Source organism: Lytechinus pictus, chromosome 8 (assembly GCF_037042905.1).
Source record: "Lytechinus pictus isolate F3 Inbred chromosome 8, Lp3.0, whole genome shotgun sequence".
Classification (NCBI taxonomy): Eukaryota; Metazoa; Echinodermata; class Echinoidea; order Temnopleuroida; family Toxopneustidae; genus Lytechinus; species Lytechinus pictus.
The window spans coordinates 34,841,763-34,867,964 of NC_087252.1; the positions used below are offsets into that span (position 1 = coordinate 34,841,763).

Sequence of the window (26,202 nt, forward strand, 5' to 3'; positions counted from 1 at the left end):
ATGGATTCAATTAGTGTGAGGTATAATCTGCTTTAATAACTTCCAATATCAGCATGATCAGTGATTATTAGAGTTCTGCCAGACCATTACCATACAAACAACGTTGTTCAAATCACAGAGGCGTGAATCTTGTGAGTTGGATAATGAATTTTGGTCACACTTAATAACCTGAGAATTATTATTTGTGTTTCATGTGCAGTGGGGTAGCAAATGACATTTTTTTGTGAGGCGAAGTTCTCCAAGCCTCATTAGTTTAATGCAATAATAATAATCATGGTTTCCCTTTTCCTTTATTTATTTTGAAATTGCATTATGGCTTCAAACTAATTATGCAAATGAGCTTGTTTACAGTTGCTCTGTATAGCTTATGCATTGGATTCTTAATCTGTTGGCCATGGTATTTCGACATTGAGTAATTAAATGTGGTAGTTAGTTAAATGTTGTTGAATAAAGGCCTTTCTGTCTGTTATGTTATTATGCAGGCCTATTTAGCTGGCCAATCCTATTATTTGTTTCGATTTAATTAATTTGTTTCTTTGTTGTGATTTTATTTTCTTTTATTTCCTTCTGTAACGGTGGATGAGTCATCTCAATCCATCAGTTCATCGTTCTTTGAGTTATAATCAAACTGGGCTACTTTGGTTGTATTCTTGACTCCACTTTAACTTTAACCATAATTTAAAGGACAAGTCCACCAAAGCAAAAAACTTATTTGAATAAAAATTTCATCAAAATTTGATGTAAAATAGGAAAGTTATGACATTTTAAAGTTTTGTTTAATTTCACAAAACAGTTATATGCACATCCTGGTGGGTATGCAAATGAGGATACTGATGACGTCATCCACTCATTATTAACTTTTGTATTTTATTATATGAAATAGTGAATATTCTCTTTTCCTTCTTATTGTCGAGTGAAACAACGATTAATTCCTCCCTGAACATGTGGAATGAGCATTAATTAAAACTATATGATTCAGTCAAGTTGGTCCTTCTTGTGAAATCTATAAAAAAATGAAATATTGTATAATTCAAACAATAAAAAACAAAAGAAATAGTGAGTTAGGGACATCATCGACTTTCTCATTTTGATTTGTACATCACTGTTTTGTGAAAAATAAGCAAAACTTTAAAATGTCATAACTTTCTTATTTTACATCCGATTTTGATGAAATTTTCAGCATTTTGCAAGTTTGATTTTCCTCTATTTATTCAAATCAATATTTTTCTGGGGTGGATATGACCTTTAAGCCTAGGCTAAACTCATGTGAAGTCAAGTGATAAACATTTGATTACACTGCTTGCTTCTTGTGAGTTAACTGGGATCTTTCCTAAGATTCAATTGTTGTGAAAAGTATTTCAAGAAGTAATGCCCTTCAGTGCCTAATATGATGATACTTTGTTCAATCACCATATATATATGGCATCAATCCAGTATCCATAATTAAATCACAACTATAGACTATAGTTGAAGTTAAACCAGAGTTCATAATACTGGCTCATAAGAATTTGAACTCTATTAATTTTCAACAGAACATACAAAGAGAAAGGTGATTGTTGTATATAATCAACTTTCATCAGATTTTTACCTTCAAATGAGAAACAATTTGATTTTGGTGTAATGTAACTAGTATAGCAATTAGAATCATCATCAATTGAACAGCCACTAAGTTACATTGGCCACAGCACACTTTGGGTGATATCTATCCTCATTAAACTTCTTTTAAATATATTGTAAGTCAGAGAATCTTCAACATTTTTGCATAAATTTAATTTTTCTTTCTCCCTTTTCTGTCAAGCATTCAATGAATAATGATCCATACAATTTTACGTGTTCTGTTTCTTTCGTTAATTTTACTTCCCTTACTCACTCCTGAGGGATAAAGAAGGATAATCATTTATGATATTAATGAATTGAAAGGAATTGAGAGACTGATTCCTAAGGAAGGGGACAATTCCAAATAATGATAATTATTGAATCATTCGTCTATGCATTTAAAAATCTGTCAACTTTTCACCAATTTGATATCCATCTAAATTTTCAAAAACGTATTCCATCTTTTATCTCCTTTTGCGATAGTGTAACCGAGATTTTTATCATTAATCTTTCTCTTTTGATTCAGATTTTACAAACAGTTATGATTAGCCTGAGTTGCCCTAAACCATAACATTTGTGTGTTATCATTTCTCATTTACAATAAGACGTTAAAAATCATCACATTGTTATTCCTATTTAGTCTGTACTTGAATGGTCCGATGGAGTCAATATTTTCAGTCTAATCTTTGATTTCAATCATCTTATTGATTAATAATTCTTTATTCTTATTGTTACTTATCGTGATCACTCATCAAAACCAGACTGACAACGATTTATGTGATCCAGCTTACGTTTTTCTTTCAGTAAAGTCTGCTGGTTTCGTTATCTCTCTCTCTTTCTCCCTCTCATAATGAAGCTTTGAATTTTCTGATTTAGTTCAAACTTTTTTTATTGTTCACCCAGATGAATAACTACTCTTAGTTCTCTCAATACAGATAATCAGAAACAAAACCAGCTCAAATAGTGGCATATGGTAGATCACAATCTTGCAGCCTTCCTATTCAAATCTATGTGTGTAATTCTTTGACTTTGGACCTTATCAGGTGAACCATCTAGAGAAGTTATCTCTTTTGGAGCTTCCTTTATGTTTCATTGTCAAAGAAAAAGCATATTAAGTATAGTTTGACATTGTTGCTACAACAAAGAGTGGAGTGGGTAGGATTCTCTGGGTTTTCAATTGGTCTTGGGGAAATTGAAATTATGCTTCATTTCATGTAGGTGTATATACCATAAGTGGCTAGTCTGTTTCAAAAAATAGAATAAGAAGTGAAGTCATATGAAGGATATTTTATTCACTAAAGTTCCACAAAAGAGCCCATACAAATTTGTTTTGATGCTTTCTAGGATAGGATATCTTGGTAAACCTGTTTTGGGAGAGTAATTCTTTGGAAAACTGATATCTTACTATATTGAATACCTCCCACATCCCCACACCCGCACACCTCACTCCCACACACACACACACAAACCAGTTGCATATAAGATGTGATTGCAAGAAGTGATGTATCATGGGACTATTTCCAATGACGATCTGTAGCCCAGTGAAAAAACTACAACAATGATTATTTTGTAACATGTTTCAGGTTTTCAAAAAGTAGGAATTTCTGTGTTGATATATTTCTGCATAAATGACAGCATGTACTCCTAAAGGCCACCGCACACCTTACGACTGGTTTCCGACCCGATTTCAGAATAAAATGTAATAGAATTTGATGCTAATATTGAGACTTGGAATAAGTTACTGTGTAATGTTCGAAATCATCGTACGAATACCTATGATCAAATTTGTGACTATGCTATCATCATTCTTAGAATAAAAGCGAATTTAATATCTAGTCGTAATGACGTCATAGCAGTCTTACGATTGGCTACGATTTTAAACTAATTTGGACTTTACTCCAAAATAAGGGCTTGCAATTTTTCAAAATTGTTATAATATAATTATTTCAATTAATTCTAACCTCAAATAAAATGATATGTTCCATTCACATCTTCAGATAATGAGCAAAACGTGATTTGTTCCAAAATCGGGTCGCAGACCAGTCGTAAGGTGTGCGGTCGCCTTAAAGCTACAGATTGAAAAATAGAAACAAAATTGTAGATTTTATCGATCAATCATTTGATCAATTGTTATTCCTAATCTTTCCCTGCATTATACTCCTTTTTACTGCTCATTTAGACATGTCTAGAAATTATTATTTTTTTTGTTATTGATTATTGTCAAACAAAATGTACAGCTCTTTATGACTACACTTTCATTTAAGTTTGGTATTGCTGGACTAGAATTGTCTTTTATAAAACCAAGTTACATGAATTACATTTGGTTGGACAGTACATACTATAGATTTATTGCCAACAAAATATACTTCTCTCATGTGGGAAATTTGAAATTTATGAAAGGTAATCATAAAATATGATTACCTTTCATAACTTCTCATGTACTATTTAATTTACTTACCAAATTACAACTAAATCAGTAAATGAAATCAAAAGCTAGTACATATAAACAGTATTGATTGAAAAAGAATTGTGTCATAATGAAAATACATATGCAGGTGTGCCTATAGTCTATAACTGACTTCTAAATAAATTTGTTTTTTGGGTATTCTTCCTTTTTCCCACTGTAATAGAATGAACAAAAACAAAAACAAAAACAAAAGGTTTTCATGAAAAGAGGCCTTGTAAAATTGAAACTGAATATTCAATGTATAGATTTAGATACAAAAGAGGAGAAATAATTTGCACTGATGCCATTAATATTATAATACATAACATAGTTTAGTCTCGAGAAGTCTCATATAAAGCTATAGCTCTTTTAATTATTTAAAAGGAGAGGTACAGTTTGGAGGATATTGTTTTATTAAGTGCACCTTGTCTAATTAATGGTCAGTATCTATATTACTATTAGCTCTGATGTACACACACATATCAAAACTAAATCATGTCATTTGTACACAGGGAAAGAAGGAAATTGTTGCCCCAAATAAAAGAAAAGAAGTTGAAATAGTTGGAGTGGAAGTACACCAGGGCCCCGTCTTACAAAGAGTTACGATCAATCTGATCAATCACAACTATGGAAAGCCAGCAAAGTCAACATATAAAATGCATGTTTGTTCAAAAAAATTCTAGTTATAAATGTATATCCATAAATTCATTGATTTCTTGACAATTTGGTGTGTTCTCCTTTGTTTACAAAGGACATTTTGCACAATTCCTGTAAAAAAAAATTATGACACTGATGGATTTTCATAGAGTTATGATTGATTAGATCAATCACAACTCTTTGTAAGACGGGGCCCAGATATCACTAGTCATTTGAGAACAAAAGTTAATACAGAATAAACACAAGTGTAATAGTCCATGCACAGAGAGAAATCATCCCTTGTGGTTGTTGTTGTTTTGTTGATGTTTTTACATGTGGTCAATGGAGCTTTTACTGTATATGCATGACAAATTTGCATTCTGTCAGTACTAATAAGTTAGAATTAAAGTAATTGATAAAATAGAAAGTAAGTTGAAGTCTTAGAGATTAGGGATGGTGGGCTTTAGTATTGCATGGTTAGCAATGGATATCTTCAGTATGGTTGATCAATTTCTGCTAACATACAAAATGAAATGAAAGCCTCTCGAGATCTAGTGATGGAAACACACCGTTCTCACTACCTTCCTAAAACTAGTTTAGTGGGAACTAGTTTAGTGGAAACTAGTTTAACGTGTAATGAGAACGGTTGAAGCGATATTCCAAACTGGTTCATAAACCACCTCGTGGTGTATTTTTCTAGATCGCTTTGGCTTGTTAAACTGGTTTTAGTGTAAGTGAGGACACAACCGTTTTTCGGGAAGCGATCTTCGCACATTTTGAGCGCGCTACTCCACACACTGTGTAGAATGCCTATACTGTGGTTTTCAAAATCACTTCACGTAAAGCGATCTTGTTGCTATGGAAATACTCTCAGTGGGGTGACACGTTTTGCGTGAAATTCGAAACCGCAGCGTAGGCTTTCTACACCTGGCGTGTTGAGTAGCGCGCTTCCCGAAGAACGGTTGTGTCCTCACGCTAAAACCAGTTTAACGAGCCAAAGCGATCTTGAAAACTACATCGCGAAGTGGTTTTCTGAACCAGTTTGGAAGATCGCTTCCAAGATCGCTTCGACAGTTCTCACTACACGTTAAACTAGTTTCCAGTAAACTAGTTTTAGGAAGGTAGTGAAAACGGTGTCTTAGATTGCTTCTGAATTACTGTTTTACTACAAATTTTTGTCCAAAATACAGTGTAGTACTGTTGGAAGAATAGCAAGGTTCTAAAAATATCTATTGAAAAATTATTTCATCATCCATAATTCATTTGGTATGCAGAGTTATACCTTGGTCATATTTGCTCTACGGCGGCCGTACGGCGAGTCGAAAACAGCCGTTTAAACATTTTTTTGTCCAACCACATATATGTGGTTTGAAACAAAATTAATAAAACAGCTGTTTTCGACTCGCCGTACGGCCGCTGTAGAGCAAATGTGACCAAGGTATTAAATGACTTACTCATACAAAAATGGACAAGAAAAACAAAATCATTTTACCCTCATTACAGTAATCATTGGTAATCCAATGATTAATTTCTTGATTATGATTTAGGAAATGAAGAAAACAATAAATGTATTGATCAGAGCTTGAGTAGCTTTGTGAATCCTCTTCCCAAATTAATGATTAGTTTTCCATGTCAAGCTGTCCAAAACAAGAGACATACTCGTTAGATAATGACATGCTCTTTACTAATTAAACTTCACACTCTATCAAACACACCATCCCTCAAGGAAATATCTTTCAGTGTGATCTATTCAACACATTTCAGCAGTGTTTTTTTTTTCGTTTCACAGGCAAATAAGCATTTTATATAAAAATGATGATAATGATTTATTTCATTTTTGAGGCATTAATTGAAAGACTAATCAAGAAGTAAAATTGGGGAAGAAAGATGTACTTGTACCTGATATTACAACTCCATTGCCTTTTACAAGGTGCTTTGCCCTTGGCGGGGGGGTCTATTCTTTTGATGACTCTAAACCCCAGACTTTAGCCCACTTTGCAAAAACATCGTGAGCACAGAGAGTGGACTAATTTGGTCGTAAAATCGGAGGAGGACCAGAGTTATCCGCATTATTTTGATGCTGCAATTATCCGCATAATAGCGGCATCGGGACCAGATTTTGACTTTATGAACGCATTTCCAAATAATGCGGATAATTGCCATGGTGCGGTCACAAGGTTACCCTTTTCCAACACAACCGCATCGGAAGGGGCGTGTGCAGTTGTCATGACGATTATCTGCCTTTTTCAGGACGGGCGCTCGTAAAAATAGTGCGGATTATTTTCGGAGTTTGTGAACGCAATTTTTATTGAATTATCCGCATTACTCTTAGGTGGCTAATTGGAGGATGGGTTTATAAAAGGGGTAAATTAGCTTAACCCTGTAATAAAAGGACTGGGCTATTTGAGAAGTATTGAGGACTGGGGGGGCATGATGGCCCCCTTCTGATCTCGCCGCCATTCGCGCGATCGCGCTGAAATTTGGCACGCACATTCTTTACCACACAAACTACAAGCCAGTTTAAAGAAAAATTCTGAAAATAATTTTTTTTTTATTTGAATAGAATATGCAAATTTATTTTTAAAATACATTATTTGCATATTTAACACTCAATTTCACTTCAAATTATCTTCTTTCTTTCCAGATTTCATCTTTGTTATCTAATTTATAGGTTTCCACAAAGAAAAATTACAAAAGTCAATTTTTTTGTTATGTATTTCTCTGCTTTTTCATCTTTTGTTTTTCATTGTGTTTTCAATGGAAATTATTACAGACCATTTAACAACTAAATGAAACCCTTAATTAAGCAGACCAATTAGAACGAAAAAATAATCACCCTTTTACGAATTTCATTTCCCATTGACTTTGTACACAAAGTCTAAAAATAAGCCATTTTCGGCATGACATTGTCTCATAAAAAGTCACCTGGCGTTGCGATGCTATACCCATTTTCCGCGAATTTGGTCTCAAAAGTTGCGCAAGACTGTAAAGAAAAAAGTCATAAAATTTTGTGGTGCTAACTTTTTGCGTTTGGGAAATATCACGCGAAGCGTTGAGGGGGGGGGGGCATCATGGCCGCCAATCCTTTTAGGGTTTAACCCCAGACTATAGGTGGGGCTAGCATGCCACTTAGCCCCACTTATTGTACAGAGCTAATTAAGAAAATTTTGATCATGAGAAAATGGTATAGAAAGTTTGCCATCCAATGGCATCTACCATAGTAACAATACTCAGTTACCATTGGATGGTAAATTTACCATAACTTTTCTGCACCAGGCGCCAAGTTAAAAACAATAGAAGCATTTCAGATGATAATTGAAGGTTTCCATGGTGGGACATGTCCCATTAACCTCTCCTATATTATAGATATCTGTGGAAAAATCTGTGTGAAAATACACCAAAATTAAATACCTGTAGCTACTTTTCAAAAATCTTTAGCAGTGATTTGTTCAATGTTTGCTATTTGAAAGAAATTACAAGACTATATTGTGTGAGACAAGAAAAATTATTTACTAAAAGTAATACCAAAGTCTTACTTCACATATAAAATCTGAGAACTTCGTTATTCAAGAGGTATGAAGCATTATCACATATTTTCGTTTTCATTTGAGATATGAACAAATGATTATTTACGGGTAATTTTCTGATTGGACAGGTGTAAAAAAAACAGTGATAGTATTAGAGCAAAAATGAGAAATGGGTTCCTTGAGGAAAATCCATCAAATCAGGCACAGAAGACAATGTCATGAAGAATCATGATTTGATCTTTTGATCACCAAGCCAGAAGCGACAGATGTCATAAAGAAAAGTTTTTTTTCTTAATTCTTCAAAGTGACTAAGATAGAACAATCTGACAATAATACCTTCAAGATAGATACCAGTTGTAGTAACGATCTCAAAATGGGTTCGAAAAGAATCCAATGAAATTACCACCAAAGTGTTTGTATGTATAAATAAACAATATGTGCCAAATAGCTCTGGAAGAAAATGCGTAATTTCTGAGAAAGGAGCAAAATAAGCACGGAATTCCATCAAATGTCTGGTACTTTTCGAAGCAATATTAATACACTGTCCCACATATGTTTTTCTGTGTTAGTGATCATCAGAATTTTGATTTTGAGCTAAGATTTCATGATCTTACAAAGATGTTAGTTTACATGAATGTACCAGATCTAGATGTATTATTATATTTCGACAGTTAACCTTAATTTAAAAGAATCTCTCATGAAATAATTGTTTGCTGCAACTACTGTATTTTACCTTTAACCTCTTGATAGGGCAACATGGTTCCTGATTGTCAAAAAACACCCTTTGTAACTAGAGTCACTGTAGATTGCTGTTAGGTTCAATTCAAATTGTTTTTGGAATGAATAGAACAAGACGTAGCTCCTTTACTGAATTCTGAAGATACCATTCTTGCTCCCAGCCAGTTTAGGCCGACCTGGGGAAGTTTCCAAGGACTATGAATTCTTTTATGTCTGTCAAACCCCACTTTGTCAAATTATCTTCTTCTTACAGTATCTCCTATGATTGGTATACATATAAACAGAGTGGTATATCTGCCTTGGTCAATTTGCCCCCTCTCCTGACTCACCCTTTATCGTAGGATCCTTTAATGCCATTTTCAAAACCTTCATTTGTGAAATGATGATTTTTCTATTTGTTTTCATCTGTAGGACCACCATACATCTTTGTCCCACCTGAAGATACGTCAGTGACCCTCGGACAGTCAGCTACCCTTACCTGTGAGGCCCTAGCTTCTCCTGATAACCTCACTCAACAATGGTTCTATGAAGGCCTTCTAGTTCAGAATGTTGAGCAGCTTAATCAGAGAGTTGAGGTTAATGCTGCTGGAGAGCTCTTAATAAGGGGTACACAGAGGGAAGATAGGGGTATATATTCATGCACCCCTACCAATGGTATAGGGATCCCACCCACTGCTAGTGCCTTTTTAGATGTGCAATGTAAGTATCATTGAAAAGTGCTCTTTATCATGATGGCTTAGTTTTAATTCTTGATATTAAATTAAGACGAAGAACACACATTTTGAAAAGTTGTTTAATTACAAACATCAAGGTGATTTCACCAGATGTGCAACAATCAAGTTCTTTTCAGGAAATGTTGATTTATGAAACTTTGTACTGATTCTTTGCTAAGGCTGTAATTGATGGAAATGAAAATAATCTAGAAACTGGATCCGACATTGATTGGTAGGTCTCTCGAAGATAAATTTTCACTGAAACTTGAAAATGATGAAGTACATTGAACTGTAATGAAAACTCATTCAGAAGTAGCAAACATATTCAGTATAGCCCTCAATGGTTTTTAATTATGGGGTAGTAATCTGTGTTTTAGACTGTATGTGGATATTTTCTTTCTTTGATTTCTAGTTATAATTTCAATGTTGATTTCAAAGTGCACAAAGGAGCAACAACCCTTCTGAACCACTCATATCTCTTAGTCACACGTTGCTCATTATCTTGTAATGACTCTCGGTGAACAAGCCGACAGTTGATGATTCTACCATGATTCCTGCTCTCTTTTTCCAGATGCTGCCCAAGTCGTTTCCATGCCAACCATAGTGTATGCAACTCATGGAGAGGATGCGATCATCCCATGTAATACCAGCGCCAACCCCGCCCTTCTTTACGCCATATGGAGAAAAGATGAGGCGGAAATTCGAATCACTCAAACGAGCAGGTTAGTGTCTAAAAATCCAGAGATATTTTCAATTATTTTTTTTTTGCCAGGAAAGTATATCCAGAAAACAATCAAAGGAAATAAGAAGAGCATATATGTATGACATCATCACAGAGTCAATTTAGTTGGCTTGGGGGAGATCAATTTTTATGATGAAAATAGAGGACTATCTTTATTTATACTATGCAATTTGGTCTAAGGAGAGATGAACATTTCCAAGAAAATTGGATTTTGATGATAAGGAGAAGAGAAGGGTTATTTTAATTGTTGCTACAATTGACATGATCTGTTAAGAAATAAATCTAGTCATGGTTAGTCTTATCAGTGATATTCACTGACTCATTTGTTCTTATCCAATCAGATGCAAGGATTTCAGTAGCTTATAACAAATAGTCAGTGAAATCCTCCCTGTGTTTGATTTCATTGTGAATCTGAATGCAAATATATGAATTTATATAATTTACATCAATAACTGGGATATACTCATTTGATTTGCTAGTTCATTACGATTAACTTGCACGCCGAATAAAAGTACACAATTTTTCCTGCGCGCGCGCAGCATTTCCCTACGCACGCACTATCCCAAGATCATCACGCAAAAAGGCGTCCATTTCCTCTTTTACTTTCGCCTGCCGCCGTGAGCAGACGTTAGCTAAGTACACTCCCACTTTTCTATAAAAAGTGTCCGTTGTTTACATATTTATCTATGTATTTACAGCCTATTTCAATCCTTTGCCTTTCGGCTATAGATTGATTTCATTTATATCATAGTGCATGGAGCATTCGTGTTATTATTCACGTTTTTCTTTAAATAAACTTGTGAGTTCCGAACGTCAGTTTCGTTTTCTCACAGACGGGTTGCTTCCGCTTCCCTTACCCGTAGCTCCACGCACTATTCCTGCGTGCCGCAGGCATTGATACGACGCCAAATCGTTTTAATTCTTTATTATTCTTGACTTGCACCTTTGCCTCGTCTTGAATTGAATTGATTTTATTTCCTCCCCACAGCTTAGGCTATGGGACAGATAGGAGCGTCGTCCTTGTTTGTTCTCAAACTTGTTTTCAACTTGTTCCTTTGTGAGTTGGTTGATTGTCTCAATCAATCTTTTGTTTTTGTTTGATTAATTGATTGATTGATTAATTAATGAATTAATTAATTGTTAATTAACCAATTGGTTAATTGTTTAATTATTAATTAATTTTAATAATTATTTTTGTATTGAAAATTTTTTTTTTAGACTTATTGTCTTAAAAAAAAATTTCTCTAAAAATTTTTTGGGAAGCCCCCCTGTTTTCTATTAGCGTCCTTTAAAAAAGTTTTCGCTAATGAGTTTTCGGCTTTCCAGTTTAAGGGAAGTAAGTTTTTACTTCTTCCTTTCAGATCAGCTCCTTTACTTATTTCTTTTGACCCTTGTCAAAAAAAAAAAAAAACTTGTGTTTTTTTTTCTTAGCTGATCCTGCTCTTCGTCCTTGGACTTAGACGTTTCTGTTTTTAATTAATTAACGTCATGTTTACATGTACGTGTAATTGATTTAAAAAAAAAAAAAAAAAAACTTAGTTTTTTTTTCTCACTTCAGCTTCTTAACTTTGTTTGATCTCATGTTTAAGAAGTCGATCCTGTTCTTCCGAAGTTATTAATTTTATTATTAATATTTCTGATAAGGATCTTGCTTTGTCACCTTTCTTGTCCACCCACCCCTCCGCCCCCTCTCTGTTTTCGACCCTCCTTTTGTTCTTTCAGCTAAGAACTTACCAGGTAGATGAGCTCTTTTGACTCATCTCCTGATGACTCCAAACCTGCCGCTGGGAGAGAACCAAACATGGTATTATTGTTCCCGTGATCAGCGGCGGTGAGTATGAGGGCAAGAGAGTGAGACCCTTTGCGATGGGCTCTATAAAGGGTGGAACCGTGGAGTTATGTCCACGTGCCTTGGAAAAAGGAGGGTGGAACCGTGGAGTTGCGTCCACGTGCCCAAGAGGGTGGAACCGTGGAACCGCGCCCACGTACCCGAGCGTTTTAGGGTGGAACCGTGGCGCAGCGGCCACGTGCCTGAAAGGTGATAGCCAAGGCTCCCTCGACGGGACCTGAACCTATTTTGGGGAGTGTGGTACTAGTATAGAAAACTTCACTCCTCCAGGGCTGCTTTGCCCACCGGCTATCGGGTCCAAGTCCGGGTTAAGAGCATGGGACTCTTTTCCCGGCACAGACTAGGCTCGATGCTTTGTCAGTCTCCTTCAGGGAGCATTAGCAAAGGGCTACCAGCCCCTAGTCGCTAGAGACACGTGAGCTCGACTCCGTCATTCTCACGATTATCTGATCAGGGTGGAACTGTGGAATCGCGTCCACGTGCCCTTAAAGGTGGAACCGTGGAATTAGCGTTCATGTGCCTAAACGGCTTGATCAGATTTGGGTGATTTTTCTCATGCGAGATATCACGTCCCCCCTGTCTCTTGTGCCCTATTCTGCCCCCCGGCGGGGGCCGCATAGAAGAGGAAGAAGAAGAAATTCTAGGTTGCTAACCCCGCTTCGCGGGCAGACCCTTTCTTTCTAATTCTTGTGCCGATGGTCAGGCGTCGTAACTTCATGTTACAACAGAACGCCCTCGAGCATCACGGATTTTTATCCTCATGCTCTCTGTCAGCTAAAACCGCCGTGTCAAACACCAGGCAGGTCAAGCAGACATTCGCCATCTCACACCTCGGAGAGTCACCGGCAATTTCATGATTCGCCGGCGTACGCACCTGCAAGGGAAATTCCCGCTAATACACAGGTGTTATCGACATACGGGCATCGCCCCCCATTATGTCACCAGACTCCCGATAATTGTGGGTCACGCGTCGCAACTCTCATGTTGCTTCACACGCCCACGAGCAGTGCGGGTAAATTCCCCCACGCTTCATGTCAGCTTCAGCCGCCGTGTCAAGCACCGGGCAGGCCAAGCAGACATTCGCCATCTCATACCTCGGAGAGTCACCGGCAATTTCATGATTTGCCGGCTCACGCACCTGCAAGGGAAATCCCCGCTAATACACAGGTGTTATCGACATACGGGCATCGTCCCCATTATGTCACCAGACTCCCGCTTCATGTCAGCTTTAGCCGCCGTGCCAAGCACTGTGCGGTTCAAGCAATCACCTGCCCTCTCACGCCGGGCTTTTATCGAAACGCTGTTCACCTACACGGTGACCCCGTTTCCATGCAGGTGCTTCCAACATACGGCTTTCAAGCCAACATGTCGGCAAGCTCTCGATGACCGACGGCTGGACGTTGCATCCTTACAGGTTGCATCAACACGTCCCGAGCATTACGGGTTCTTACCCTCGTGTTCTCCGTCATTACAGACCGCCGCTACGCGACGGCTGGGCTTATCAACAGCCTCGCACCAGCCACCGGCCCTTTTCTTTGAAATTGCCGGCCCTTTTCACCCGCACGGGTGTTTTCATGATATGCACAGGTGCTGCTGACGTATGGGTCTCATCCAGCAAGTCGGCAAGCCCTCGTATGTCGCTGGTTGGTCGCTGCAGCCGCTTGACTGTTTTCTGTCGGTCTTATTGCCGGTGACGGGCATTGAACGGATTGAGTTTCTCCCGCCAGCCCGCACTCCGGGGAGCCGTCAGCGAGTTCACCTGCATGGGTATCCCCCATTAATATGCAGGTACTCCCGAATTCGCCCTCTACGTCAAGCCTCACAGTTTGACCGGGCATCGCTTTCGGCAACGGCTCTTTCAGCGGTAACTCTTTCCATTCTACCCCCTAGGCGGGCCTGTAGATTGGAGGTAAGATTTTCTAACATACCGCATGCCTTCCTTCTCTCATGAGAATGTTTGGCTGTTTTTGAGAGGGCAACCTATCACGCCCGCGGACCGTCCGCCCAGGCGACGGGACCGTCAGCTTTTGGCCTGAACCTCACTTTCTATACGAAAGTAAGGATGCCCTGTCTTTACTTTTAACTCCTTCTCTTCCTTGCAAGGTTAGAGTCAGGGCTAGTACAGACACCCGTCCTCCAGCGATCGCCGCTGTAGTGAGGGCGACTCCGATATTAGCACCATCACCGCTCAGCGGTATGTCTCACTATCTCGTAGCTCTGCCGAGCTTATGAGCATAAATATCGGATCTGAATGTCACGGCGATTAATAGTTCTCCTATACTTAATAATCGCTATGCCTTCACCACCCGGTGCATTATGGTTATTTTGTAACCTATTTGTCTCGTATTCGGGCGGCTCGTGCGAGCCCTGCCCGAGCTGCCATCATCGGTCGTCCCCCCGGACCCCGCCGGCAGCACCCGCACCGAACGCCCGGAGGGAATCGGCTATTTATACGCCAGATACCCCTCCTGTTGACATTCACAACTTGTTCCCTGAGTCTTTCCCGGTCGGGTAAGCATCATCTCGGTGGAAAGAAACAGCCATATATCTCTTTAGATTGTCGGCTGTGTGCGTGCGTTCAGGCTTGTTTCAAGCCCCAGGTTTTTTCTGTCGGCATTTCTATGCCTACTTCCTGGACGCACCCACCGTGCCGGGTCGGCGAATTCACACCAAACTGTCCGCCACCAGGCCATCGGTCGAGCTCAAACAGTCTATCCGATAGACTGCCCTCTATGTGGGTCAAGCTTGCGGGCGTCTCCGCCGCTTCCTCGTGTGGAGTGGGCTACGGTCGATGCATTTCAGTCAGACCGCAGCTCGCGCGATAATGAGCATATTCACGGAAATTTATTCAGCGGCCCTCTAGCGGTCTCCGAAGGAAAACGTGCGATCAATTTGGCTTGATTTTCCCACTGAATTGGAGGGGCTGAAGTTATAGCTCTGTACTGGTCGCTAACTTCAGTTTACGTCGAAACGAATTGTGGTAAGTTATTCTCAAGACCTTCATCTACAGTTTGGTATATAATTTTCCATATTTCGACATTTTCAACCTGCCATTTTTACCTCTTTAATTGATGCTTATTTTAGTAATATTTTAACTGCGATTTTGTAGTCGGAATTTCACTTTTGGTTCCTGACTTTGCTACATAACCAAATTGTTTCGATCAGGATTTTTTAGAAAGAAGAAAAGTCACTGTTCAAAATATGTCAGAACCAACTTGACGCAAACTCACCTTATATTTTTATTTTAGAGAAAATGATACCCGAAAAATCGAGAAATTTACGTTTTACCCGGAAGTAACCTTCTCGTTCACTCCACGATGGCGCGAAATAATGCCAAAATTACGTTCGTCGTGGGTTGGTAGAATTTCGCCTTTGGTCCCATACGTTGAAACTTCTGTAATGATGGCAGATGGCTCGCATTATATGTGTCTGTGGACGGTGGACTTGTTTTTTTTTAATTAAGACTCAATATAAACGAAGCTTAATAAGTAGATCCCTTCTAAAGTTTTATTCAATGATTATCAGGTTTCCGAATTCCATCAAGTTTTTATTATAGATTGAGATATTTCTTGATTTATGTTGAAAATTGTTAACCTTTTTTCTTAATTAGTCGAAGTTGAGCCCCATGGCCATGATGATTTTTGCCCCGGGCCCAGGCCCAGCCCAGGCTGCGGTTAAGAATTAAATGATGATTAGCTCAGACAGTCTACTCTAGAGACTATAAACAGTTTAAAGTCAAACTTAAAAAGTCTGGTACTACCGTACTCAGTAGTATTTATAAACCATTTTGTTCAAATAAAAAAATTGTGGCTGTCACAGACAGTACTTAGACTTAACTTAGTTAGTCTCTTAATTGACGTACATGTAACATAATTCATACTTTGAATGGTTATTTAGTAATTTAGACTATTTCTCTCTTTTTTTGTCTCTTCTACACACAGATCTGCATACTTGCTGACTCTGGTCTCTGCTTGCTACTTCATTCTGGGAGAGTCCATCATGTACTATAATGGTCAGACCATGATTTCGACAAAGCCCTTATTTCGTTTGCAAATTTTGGACTGATACAACAGAAAATTTATCTTTATCGATATTGGAAACAAAAAAATTAGAGCCCAGTTTTGGGGAGGACTAAGAATACTGACTTGGACAGGAATACAGCTTGACAAAAATAAAAATTCACAATTCAAAACCAAAGAACATTTTTAATGTTACTAATAGTGCATTGCAAGAAACTTTCTACTCAATCACACATTCCAAAATTAAGGGTAAGTCCTTTGATTAAACACAAACATGTAGTTGATTTGCAATTGAAATTGAACATAAGTTTCTTGCAATGCCCCATAATCATATTTTGTTCTCAAGCAACTCTGTTATATGTTATCTAATGTGCTGAAGGTTAAGTGCCATGTATGTTCACAATTTTTTTTTTCGAAGGTATAGTATATTTGTCCTTTTAAACGGTATTTGAATGTGGTTACGCCTTGTTTTTGTTTTCCACAGTAATTATTGCATATATGAACAGAAGTGAAATATTTGTTGTGAAGCACTGTATGAATGTTGTGTGATCATGGAGCTATGGTGTGATGGTATTATAATTAATTCATCATTTTTGTTATAAGACTGTAAACCTGGTGGATGTGAGGGAGTGGCCTGGATGAAAGGAAAGTGAGCATGTGTCCAATTACGGATTTGCATATGTTTAGACAATTTTGTTCGTGGATAAATATTAATGTGCATTCCCTATTCCAAGCAAAGAGTAAAGGAGAAGTCCACCCCACCAAAAAATTAATTTGAATTTAAAGAAAAATAAAGTATTGCAGAAAATTTCATAAAAACTATGATTCAAAATTAAAAAAATTACTATTTTGACATTGAGAAATTTGCCTAATTTTATAAAACAATTATATGCTCATCTTGGTCAATGTGCAAATTACAGACCCGATTATGTCACAAGCACTCTAATTTCTTGTGTATTTTTTTGTTTGATACATGTACATGACATGTATATTTTATCTTAATTTTCATTAACAAATTTTGAGAGGGATTTTAATTCCTCCATTAACATTCGTAGTTTCCATAAATGTAACCTATTGTGATTCGAGGAAGATTTTTTAGATCAAATTTGCTAAAATTTATATAATAAAAATGCAACAAAAATTTAAAAAGTAATGTGATGTGAGTGACATAATCAACTCTATTTGCATACCATTGTTTTGTGTATATAACTGTTTTGTGTTAAAAAAGGGAAATTTCTGTATTTATTCAAATAATTTTTTGTTGATGTGCACTTGACCTTTAACTCACTTCCCTTCCCACCCCTGCCCAAATAAGTGTAATCAAGAACTTGAAAATCAAAAGCAGTGATTAAGAAGAAGTAAGAATTAATCATAGAGCTATTAACAGCTCCATGATTGAATAAATACAGGCCTAAATAGAACTTCACATGAAAGTAAAAAGAGAATAAAGCTGGGTAGGAACGATGAAGGAATATGATTTAAAGAAAAAGCATAAACATATCCCCATCACCCCCCCCCCCCAAAAAAAAAACACAGTCCGGCGGGTTCGAACCAGGGTCCTTGCACACGCCAAAACAATGCGCTTACGCAATTCGCCATCGATCTCTTCTACACTACTTCCGGGTTTTTTAAGCTATATGAAATGTTGCAAGTCTGTGCGCCGCTGTTGACCAATCAGAACGCGTCGGCAATTCTACTGCAATTCCAATCATTTTGCGATGGACATTGCCGTGGTTTTTTGTGGTTCCTGACTTTGCTACATCATGAAATTTCATAATTCTTTTTCAGTCGTAAAGAAGAATGTCTACGCTTTATATTGATTATAATATCAATTTGACGCAAGTGTAATTTCGGTGCAAAAATGCGCTCTGTTTATTCACATATATTTCTTGAAAAAAATCATTTTTTCTAAGCTAAATATCGGTCTTCAAAATACATTAAATGTGCATTTTATTTAGCTGATCAGAAATTTCAAAGTTTTATCTATAAAATAAGACCAATTTTGTGAGGAATAAACGATTCTAAGAGCAAAAAACACCGATCGGAAAGTTCGTCTTCACAGCTCATTACGTATGCATAACCACGGACGGCTATGCATACCGCTGAATAAAATAGAGCACTTTCGGACGGGCTGCGGACTGACTGATTTACCGTGCCCGTGTGTCGAGTTGTCTTCTTTTTAGAAGCTTTTTCAATCGGCACACTTGAGTCGCCTCGCAGGCTGCTTTCATCCTCCTTCCATGCTATGTATGTGACCATGGTCACTGCGTGACCGAGGATGATGTAATCGTGGTGGATATACATTTATGTATAAAATGTAATATGCATACTTATGCCTGTCTAACCACGATCACCACGACCCGCTTTCTCTCGGGTCGACTGTGGATGAGTCCCTCCATGAAAGTGATTTACTTCACTGGAGTTCTTCTTTTTAGAAGCATAGATTCTCATCCCCCGCTGCTTAGGGCGTCATTTTTGCCGCCCCCCGCAGTTTCTCGGAACTCCTTATCTTACCGATATCGGACTGTTCCATGCTGTTGCAACCGGCGCCGGCGGTGCTTGCCCTTGCGATCACCAGAGAAACCAGGCCTTGTGGCTGTTTTCGTAAACAACTGGTTCTCATCGCAGACTGAGGGAAATATTGGTGATTATTTTCCTCAAGTCGCCTTTCTCCTCCGCTTGTTTCGTCAAGCGAGGACTTAGACACTCTTAGCCAGTTTCCGTCCCTAACCTTGATAGGACAGGGCCGTTGTTACCTCACTCGATTCCGTCGGGAACGTAACTGTTGAGGTATCATGTCTGGCGTTGTCTGTTGGTTCAGAACATCTTGACCGACATCTCTTGATCATCGTTTACACGTAAGATCATGACAGAGACATTGTTCGCCAGCTCATCTCTGGCGTACGCTTGCTGCGACTAGGGATTACTCCGCTCAGCGGACATCCATCGTAGCCTAGTCTTACGGACCCTCTCGGCGATGGTGGCTTCAGCCAAACCACCGCCCACCTCTCCCGCCGCGGGCACTGCACCCTCGGGCGGGTGTTTTATTTAGTACGGGACAAAAGGGATCCGCTGTCTATCACACTTATTATGTCGTGATGCGTGCCGCGTTTTTCTCCGACACGCCCGTTTGAGCTGCTTTGACCAGACTGTTCTATTCTACATAGACAGCAGGTCCGTGGCATTTTCTTATTAACAGAATGGCACTCAGTCGCCTTTCTCGACCCATTGACTGCCTTACGAGTGGTTTACTTCAACCTTACTCTCTGTCGTTCCATGTCCTTTTCGGACCGCTGGAAACGTCCTGCCACAGCTCTCTATCAGAATTCTGCAGATGTTCTGCCCTCACGCATTTGAGACAGATATCGAATTCTGGGCGCCTTCTCCCACGCGGGGGCTTCTGAGTTATCTCGCATTCCTTACGTTTGCATGGTTGCGGCTTGGCTTAAATTATTAAGCCGGTGACTTGACCGTGGCTTTTATTAGCCCCGCTGTCGCCTTCTCAGATTGATTGATGGATCACTTACTGAACCGTACAAGTTTCAGTCTTCCGATCACGATTCTTGTCGAAATTTTCAACAAAATCGGATCGTTTTTTGATCATCGGCAATTATCATCCCTCCGGTTACGGATGATTAATACCTTCAATCCGAATCTTACAACCTCTTAAGTTTTTCTCAAACGTTGAGCTTGTATGGCTTAGTCCGTCATGGCACCTGTCGGTCGTTCTTGACGCTTGACTAACTCCCTCTTGGGTCGGTTTTCAGGGTATCTTTTGTCTGTCTATCAGTCGAGATCCCTCCGGTATCTGTTTATATATAACCATTTACAGTACAAAGCTTTGCATACTTATGCATTGCTCCCGGACCGTTGCCGGGATAGGCTTAGATTAGGTGTTACTTCTAACCCTCGTCTTTGTTTGCCATTCTTCAGACAATTCCCAACTCTGTGCAGTTGGTTGTTTTGTCGCGCGAGCCGTTTGCGGCAGCTTCTCGAGACATCTTCTCACGCTGGATTGTTGAAACGATCAAGTCAGTTGGTGATGATGTTCTCCTTCTGACACTAGGCCGAGGGCCCATGATATTATAGTATCATTCTTCTTGGGCTCTTTCTATGGAATCGTTGTATACGACATCTTGAGGACCGCCTTTTCGGCGCTCTTCTAATTCCTTGTCCTTAAGGACCTTTCTTCACATGAGGCCTTATTTACCTCCTCTGTCCTTAAGGCAGTGGCCTTTCGTGTCTTCATCTCCCTATTTTTGTACGCACTTTCTTAGTCTAGACATGCCTCCCTTCACGTTGAATCCGTGTTGGTCTAGCAAATCAAATGAGTATATCCCAGTTATTGATGTAAATTATGAAAATACTTACCATGATTTTCTTATTTACGAGATAACTGGATATACTCATTTGAACCCTCCCACCGACCCCTCGCCTTGCGTGGCAACATGTCTTGCGTTCAGGCTCATGAGAGGAAATGGACGCCTTTTTGCGTGATGATCTTGGGATAGTGCGTGCGTAGGGAGATGCTGCGCGCGCGCAGGAAAAATTGTGTACTTTTATTCAGCGTGCAAGTTAATCGTAATGAACTAGCAAATCAAATGAGTATATCCAGTTATCTCGTAAATAAGAAAATCATGGTAAGTATTTTCATAACTAAAGAATATATGAATTTACATAAAACTTAAGAATATATGAATATACATAAAACTGAAGAATATAAGAATATACATAAAATTAAAGAATATATGAATTTATATAAAGAATGAATTTAAATAAAACTGAATAATATGTGAATTTACATAAAACTAAAGTATACATGTATATGAATTTACATAAAACTAAAGAATATATGAATTTACATATGACTAAAGAATATATAAATTTATATAAAACTAAAGAATATATGAATTTACATAAGACTAAAGAATATATGAATTTACATATAACTAAAGAATATATGAATTTACATATAACTAAAGAATATATGAATTTACATATGACTAAAGAATATATGAATTTATATATAACTAAAGAATATATGAATTTACATAAAACTGAAGAATATAAGAATTTACATAAAATTAAAGAATATATGAATTTATATAAAAAAAAATGAATTTATATAAAGAATATATGAATTTACATAAAACTAAAGAATATATGAAAAAATTTACATGAAACTAAAGAATATATGAATTTACATACATGTATAACTAAAGAATATATGAATTTACATAAAACTAAAGAATATATGAATTTACATATGAATTTACATAAAACTAAAGAATATATGAATGTACATAAAAGTAACTAAAGAATATATATATATATATATATATGAATTGAAAGCATGATCAATTGTTTTTCTAGGTATTCAACAAGTGAAGAAGGGTCATTGATAATAGAGGAAGCAACTCTTAATGATCAAGGATCATATACCTGTACACCTTACAATGATCTAGGTACTGCTGGCCAATCAACACCAACAAGTCTTATTGTAATCGGTAAGTATGGTTGCTGATTATCTTCTAGAGGGTCATGGGTTCTTCTTGCAGCAAGAAATTGGTCTACATTCTGCTGCTCTCAACGCGGGAGAGGGTGAAAGAGTAATGTATCTGGCGTTTGTAATGTAGCGGTATCTTGAGCTAAAAGCCTTTGTGACAATATGCTATATAAATCTACCTTGTATTTTGATAATTTTTGTTATTATTCATATTTTCTTTTCTGTTCCTAGATCTACAGTTCTATTTTTTATTTTTATCAGTCATATTTATATATGCCGGCATATGATTTTGAAAGGAATACTGCAGAATTTTGAAAGCTCCAATAGCAAGCTAGGCAGCATATCATGGGGGCTTTGTCAGTGTTTTTGTTGACTAATTGTGACATTGTTTATTTTCCATTCTGTCTATAGATCCACCAGAATTCAGCGTTCAACCAGAGGCAATGTATGAGAAATCAATTGATGATTCTGTGTCTATGCCGTGTAATGTTATAGAGAATACAGTGGAAACCAGACTTACATGGAGAAAGGTAGGCCCTCACTTCATCATTACAGGAATTACTCTTACTACTAGGAGAAAGGTTACTCCATCTTCTTTCTCATTTTCTTTCCAATTAATCCTGTAAAACCCATGTTCATTTTTAATCCCTCACGTCATAAAGTGGAAGTGCGGTGGTGTAGCGGTTCTGACTCTCGCCTTGTAATCAGAGGGTCGTGTGTTCGAATCCCACCATGGCCTAGCGTCAAGGTGTCAATCCACATTTTGCCACTCTCACCCAGGTGCTAATTGGGTACCAGTAGGAAACAACCATCATTGTGGTTGGTTTAGCAAGTGTGTGCCTAACAGGCCGCTAATAAGCTATGAATCCAGTGACTGGGTAATAATAATTGTGAAGCACTTTGAACAGTCGTAGATTGATAAAGCACTATATAAAAGCCAATTATTATTACAGGTACTTGAGTGTGGGGGGGGGGAGGAATTCTATAACTGGAAAAATGTTTTACTCTTAATAGACTGGGCTATTTCGACTATGAAAATTGGCATGCGTGTTACCCATGGCATAATCTACAAAGCTCTAAAATCAAATATTGTGAAAAATCTCTATGCTACTTTATGCCTATTAAAATAAAAAGTTTGCTCTTATTAACTAAATAATGCCCTTTAAATGCTAGTTTTTGGTTCACAGACTCTTTGTAGGAATCTGATCAAATGTATTAAAAAAAATTTCAACATCACATTTATATCTTATATATTTTATTGTTTTTTTAATTTCTTATGTATTTGTTTTTCAACTTTTTGTTTTTTAGATGGAAATTGGCGGGAACTTTATTTTGACCATAAACCAGTGAAAATAATTTATTTTAATCGGTAAAAGGAAAAATAATGATACATTTTTTAATTTTGGCTGAAAACGCTATTTGCATTGGATTTGTACACAACTTCGTGATTTTGAGAAATTTTGGGTCTGCATGCACTTATGAAATGTTGCGTAATTTCTTGACCACGTTCCCAGGTTTTCCCAATTTTGGTCTTAAAAGTTGCGCAAGACTTGAAAGTAAAAAGTCAGCGAGCGATGCGGTCAAAAAAAATTATGCGGCGGATTTATCGTGAAAAATGTAGAGGGGTGTTGAATCAGCCCCCCCTCCTAGTCTTATTAGGGTTAAAGCCAGTCTATAGAGTAGGTAATATGAATATAAAAAATGTGTAGTGGTCATTAGATGTTTTTTAGCTGGATTTTAAATGTGGCCTTTAGCACCCTCCCTCTGTAATGGTTTCATTGGAATGTAAAATATTCCTTTAAACACATCCTCTACAAACTTATAATTAAATATTAAAAAGCTGCTTTTCAAATTTATATCCTATAATTTTCATCCCATTCCATGTTTGAGAAGAGGTTTAAAGTAAGCAAGAAAAAAAAACTAATGTAGATGTTTTATTTCGATTGAAAACCTGTAAATTTTCCCAATAAAACATTTGTATTTTCTCTATCCTTCACATGACCATATTATAGCACATGCCTTAAAGGTGAAAGAAAGTAATTGCAGCAAACAATTATTTCAGGATAAAGTTTTTTAAAATCATGGTTAATTACCAGCATCTCATCATAGATCTGGTACATTCAAATAAACTTATCTTTGTGATATCATGAAATCTTAGCTGAAAACTGAAAATTCTGATGATAACTAACACGAAAAGGAAAATGTGGGACAGTGTATTAATATTGCTAGGAAAAAATACCCCCAATTTTATGGAATTCCATGCTTATTTATCAGCAATTACACATTCTTTTCCAGAGCCAATTGGCACATATTTTTTTATTTATACATACAAATACTTGGGTGGTCATTTTATTGGATTCTGTTCAAACTCATTTTGAGATGGTTACCACAACTGGTATTTATCGTTAATATAATTTAGTAATGATTTAGAATAGTAGCAAGCATTCTTGGGGGGATTTTACCATAACTTGAAATACATGTAGGCTTTATCTGTTTGAATGGTTGTAATATTGCAGGTAAATGGAGAATTGTCTATCCGAGCGGTCATCACAGAGAATGGTCTGGACATTGTGAAGATCAGTAAAGATGACCATGGAACCTACGAATGTGTGGCAACAAATCAGGTTGCTACGGTGATAGCATCAGCAGATTTAGTTGTCTCTCGTAAGTTTCTTGGTTGGTCACATGACCTTGATGTGTATCATATGAACTGTATGTGTTTGATTTATGACGTTGATGTGAATTCATACATGTGTCTGTCATAACTAGACATTTTAGCCAGTATGTCATTTAAACATTTAACCATATTTCTTGAAAAGAAAATCACTGTGTTGAATGGCTGTTTTTTTGGTTTCAAGTACTACAGTCTTGATAAAAAAGAAATTAAGAAAATATGATAAGATGGCTTGCTAACAACAATCAGATGTGACATCCTCAGGGCCTCATCTTACAATTAATCCAATCGGTCTCAAGTGTAGAAAGCCATTCATGTCCTAATTCTTCTGTATACATGTATGCACTGTATCTGTGTAAATAAATATGTTATTACTTTCTTGTTTTTCATCCGATTTTAATAAAGTTTTCAGTATCAGGCTTGATTTATTATACTTTTTCATTCAAATCAAATTTTGGTTTTGGTATTCTTCTCCAGTGATTCAAATGAATTGTTTCTTTTCAGGAACCTATTAGTAACACACTATGTGCATGTATGTAATATATGTATATGAATATATTTATAGGAATAAAAATTCATTCATTCAGTAGGTCATTCATTCATGTTATCAACGTATTATCTCTCAACTGCAGCTACAAGCCCGCATACTCCTACCAATGTTGCCGTGGTAACCAGCTCCACATCAGCATACATCTCTTGGGAGTCTGGTTATGATGGAGGAAGGACACAAACATTCGCTATCAGGTAACTACATTGTCTAATCATTATTCTGATAAGATAAGCAAAAAAGAAATCTTTGTCTAGGAAAATAATTTTTTGAAATAGCCAATGCAGGTTTGCTTCCTTGATTGTAGAAAATGAATTGTTTTATCAGATAGACCAAGTTGAATTAGATAATGTTTGATTTATGGAATTCGAAATGTATAATCATATACCATTATTTGCAAATAGTACATTTGATAATGAATGGTTAAAGGGAAATTAATTCAAAGAAATTGTTAAATAGGCTTGACTAATACTTTTGTTTTCAAATTTTTTATTTACTTCAAATATTTTTTATTTAATAAACAAAAAGATTAGTCAAGCTATTGGACAATTTATGTTAATTGATTTTCCTTTAAACATGCAAATCAAACACGGAATCAACACTAGAGATAATATAAAGTGCGTCTCACAAAATACGAAACTGAGATTTATCGATGATTTATCCTAACTTAATCACAAATAAAATAGACAAATGACCTACCATTGTAAAGCTTAGAATCTCCTCTTTCATCTGAAATTACTTAAATTATTTCTCATTCACGCATGAGTGAGCAAAAACAATTTGAAGAGGGGATACCAAAAAGTCACTTAGCTGGCTTTATCTGGGTTTCAAAAAGAAATAATAATAATAATAATAGCCAATTTTTATAAAGCGCTTTTCCCAGAATGGCCCAAAGCGCGTTACATCATATTATTACCCCGGTCATTGGATTCATTTCAATCCCGCACGAAAAGTGCACAATTTCCACTCCCTGGGGAGCATTCCTTGCATTCATCGCAGCCTCATTATGGCGCTGGCAAATTCAAACATACAATATCTTTCGCATCCTACCGGGTACCCATTAGGCACCTGGGTCTAGAGTGGCAAAGTGTGGATTAACGCCTTGCCAAAGGACGCTAGACCGCGGTGGGATTCGAACACACGACCCTCTGTTTACAAGGCGGGAGTTGGAACCACTACACCACGGCTCTTGAAAATCATATTTTTAAA

General features: G+C 37.3%; 1 protein-coding gene across 1 annotated transcript in view; it reads left to right on the forward strand.

Moving 5' to 3' along the window:
* LOC129266484 (protein turtle homolog A-like) overlaps positions 1 to 26,202 on the forward strand; it is an 88,648-nt gene that overhangs the window by 51,063 nt on the left and 11,383 nt on the right. The window contains exons 4-9 of the mRNA XM_054904339.2: positions 9,355 to 9,642; positions 10,228 to 10,378; positions 21,640 to 21,773; positions 22,184 to 22,302; positions 24,289 to 24,436; positions 25,079 to 25,190. Coding sequence (XP_054760314.2) covers positions 9,355 to 9,642; positions 10,228 to 10,378; positions 21,640 to 21,773; positions 22,184 to 22,302; positions 24,289 to 24,436; positions 25,079 to 25,190 — 952 coding nt within the window. The remainder of the gene's footprint in view (positions 1 to 9,354; positions 9,643 to 10,227; positions 10,379 to 21,639; positions 21,774 to 22,183; positions 22,303 to 24,288; positions 24,437 to 25,078; positions 25,191 to 26,202) is intronic.